The following is a 2712-nucleotide window of genomic DNA, read 5'->3' as shown; positions in this document are numbered from 1 at the left end:
TCGGCGGGTGCGGGGCAGGCTCGGCGGGTGCCAGCGATTCGGCGGGTGCGGGGCAGGCTCGGCGGGTGTTAGGGACTCGGCGAGTGCAGGGCAGGCTCGGCGGGTGCCAGGGGCTCGGCGGGTGCGGGGCAGGCTCGGGGGGTGCCAGCGATTCGGCGGGTGCGGGGCAGGCTCAGGGGGTGCCAGCGATTCGGCGGGTGCGGGGCAGGGTCGGCGGGTGTTAGGGGCTCGGCGAGTGCGGGGCAGACTCGGGGGGTGCCAGGGACTCGGCGGGTGCGGGGCAGGCTCGGTGGGGCTAGGTCGAGTGCCAGTCCAGGGAGAGAGCTGAGGCAATGCGTAGACTGGGCACGTATTCTGTATTACCGCAGCCATTTGCCCCAGCTGTAGCAGGCAGGGCTGGGCGTCAGGGGAGGAACACACCATTCCCCACTGGCAGGAATGGGTCTGGAAGGAAGGACACTCTGGCAGGCTACTGATCTGTGTCTCTCTTCATTCCCCTTGCAGTTGAGGAGAGCAGCTTCTCCCGATCAGGTGAGTGGCACAGCAGGGTCACAGATCAACACGGGCACAAGGCCTTGTTCCTGTCCAGCCCCAGCTCCAGGGGTTGTGCGGGACAGAGGGAGTACCGGGGCCTGGCAGCACGAGTGCCCGTGTTTGCCACCTGCCGCTGCGCCCGTAGCTTGGCAGGCTGGCCAGGGTCACCTTTGGATGAAGAGCTTTCCCTGTGAATTCCCAAAGGCAGGGGCCACACTTGATTTCTGTGTGAGCACACTGCCCCCTTGCTCCGCTCATTCCCCCCCCAGACAGAGAGGAAAGGCTTGCATCCGCTGCTGGGATCCAGGGCGTCCATGCGCTGCGGCTTGGCAGTGAGGAGTATGGCACGTTGAGTGGAACCAGGCAGGATAGACGCCCCCTTGGTGAGCCAAGCTCAACAACCGTGGAAAAGGACACCCCCCGGCCCTCCTGGGAACCACCTCTGCTTTGGGGGCCCTGCTCCCAACCTCTGAGCCACGGGAGCTGTCTGTGTTGCAGTGACCTGCCCTCCCCCTAACCCGTTGTCCGGGAAAGTGCAGGGGCCGAAGCACAGGACTGGGAGTCAGGACGCCTTGGTCCTATGCCCTGCTCTGCTGCTGACCTGGCTGTGGTGACCTGGGGCAAGGCGGTTCCTCTTGCTGTGCTTCAGCTTCCCTTCAGTTCAGTGGAGACGGTGACCGGGATTGGGCCTAGTGGGGTGGGTTTCACCTGCTTTTTCCCCTCTCCCTCAGCTCTCCCGGACAACACGACCGCCATCGCCGTGGTTGTCCTCTCAGCACTAGCGCTGTGCGCGTTGATCGCCCTCGCCGTCTACCTGTACAAGCGCCGGCGGAGCTCCGAGCGGGGGGCCTTTGAGAGCGCCCGCTACAGCCGCACCACCTCCAACCCCAGCGAATCTGCTGAGAAGAACATTCTGGTGTCTGACATGGAGATGAACGAACAGCAAGACTAATGGGGGGAGCAGGGGGGAGGGGGAGGGACTGAGAGCACCAGGCACACTATCTCCACACCAAATACACAAGGTCAGCAAAGGACAACAGCAGAATCACTGCGGCTGGGACAGGGAAGAAGAGCCAAAAGGGGTCTGGGGTGGAACCAGGCCTTTGTCACCAGGAAATCAAACACGGGGCCAGCAGCATCTCTCTCTCGCATGCCCTGGGAGGCACAAAGCCGCCCCGTCGGTTTGCAGCACCCGTAGGAGTTCGGGGGAAGGCAGTCCCTAGGCCGCAGTGGGAGAGCAGAGTGTCGCCCAGTTAGGGCCTTTCAGAGACCTACACAGGAGCCAAGGCACCTGCGACCCTGAGGTACTAATAGGCTCGAGCATTTAGGGCCATTATGTGGCTCTCTGGACTGGCTCCCCTGAGGCCACATAGGAGACAGGCTGGTGGCCAGAGAGAACTTCCCTCCAGGTGAGAGATCTCTAAACCCAACCCTTCCCCCCCATCCATGTATCCAGGCAGGAGGGCTTCCCACCCCTCCCCAAGCGTCTGTGTCTGAGCTATCTCCATCACACCTCCCTGGGTTACTGCAGCACAGACGCTTTCTCCATCCCTCCCTCAGTTAGCAGAGCATGGCCACACGGCCCACGTTCCCTCCAGCAATGGCGGTGTGGGGATCCCGGTGACCGGAGCGTGGCATCCCACTAACTCCCCTGGGATCAGATCAGAGGCCCTCCTTTCCCATCCCCCCGCCAGATACAAAGGCGTGAGCACTCCCTTCTCTTCTAGCGCTTTCTCTGATTGGGGAAGTGAGGGGGGCTGCAAGGGAATGGTTTTCCATGTAGCCTTCGTTCCCACCCTGTCATTTTTCCTGCGACTTCTCATCATGTCGCAGTGCAATTATATTTATTCCATAGGGTGTCAGAGACGGGATCCCTTGCCCATCCCCACCCCAACTTCTTCTCTCCCGTGGACTCAAACAGAGCCACGTCCACCACGCCTGAATGATGTAGAGAACTGGAAGATGCGCTGACCCGCTTTGTCTCATGTGCCGATAAGTAGCTGCTAGGCTACAATGAGACTTGAGCCACCAAGCAGCCTGGTCGGTGTCGTTCTGATTGCAGATTTCTGACAGGAAGCTCAGAGTAAGGAATGGAAGGCCCCTGACTCTACAAAATGTTCCTGGGCCAGATATGGCCTGGTTACAGAGCTTGCTTACACACAGCAGATGTGTTCATTA

General features: G+C 61.1%; 1 protein-coding gene across 1 annotated transcript in view; it reads left to right on the top strand.

The window, feature by feature from the left end:
- The window catches only part of MRC2 (mannose receptor C type 2), an 86508-nt gene extending 84061 nt beyond the window's left edge, over nucleotides 1-2447 (top strand). The window contains exons 29-30 of the mRNA XM_026654701.2: nucleotides 505-531; nucleotides 1266-2447. Coding sequence (XP_026510486.1) covers nucleotides 505-531; nucleotides 1266-1486 — 248 coding nt within the window. The 3' untranslated portion in view covers nucleotides 1487-2447. The remainder of the gene's footprint in view (nucleotides 1-504; nucleotides 532-1265) is intronic.
- The last annotated feature ends 265 nt before the right edge of the window (nucleotides 2448-2712 follow it).

Source organism: Terrapene carolina, unplaced genomic scaffold, assembly GCF_002925995.2.
Source record: "Terrapene carolina triunguis isolate 2854851 unplaced genomic scaffold, T_m_triunguis-2.0 Scaffold193, whole genome shotgun sequence".
Taxonomy (NCBI): Eukaryota; Metazoa; Chordata; order Testudines; family Emydidae; genus Terrapene; species Terrapene triunguis.
The sequence above is the reverse complement of the archived record's forward strand: the minus strand, read 5'-3'. Positions and strand labels throughout refer to the sequence as shown.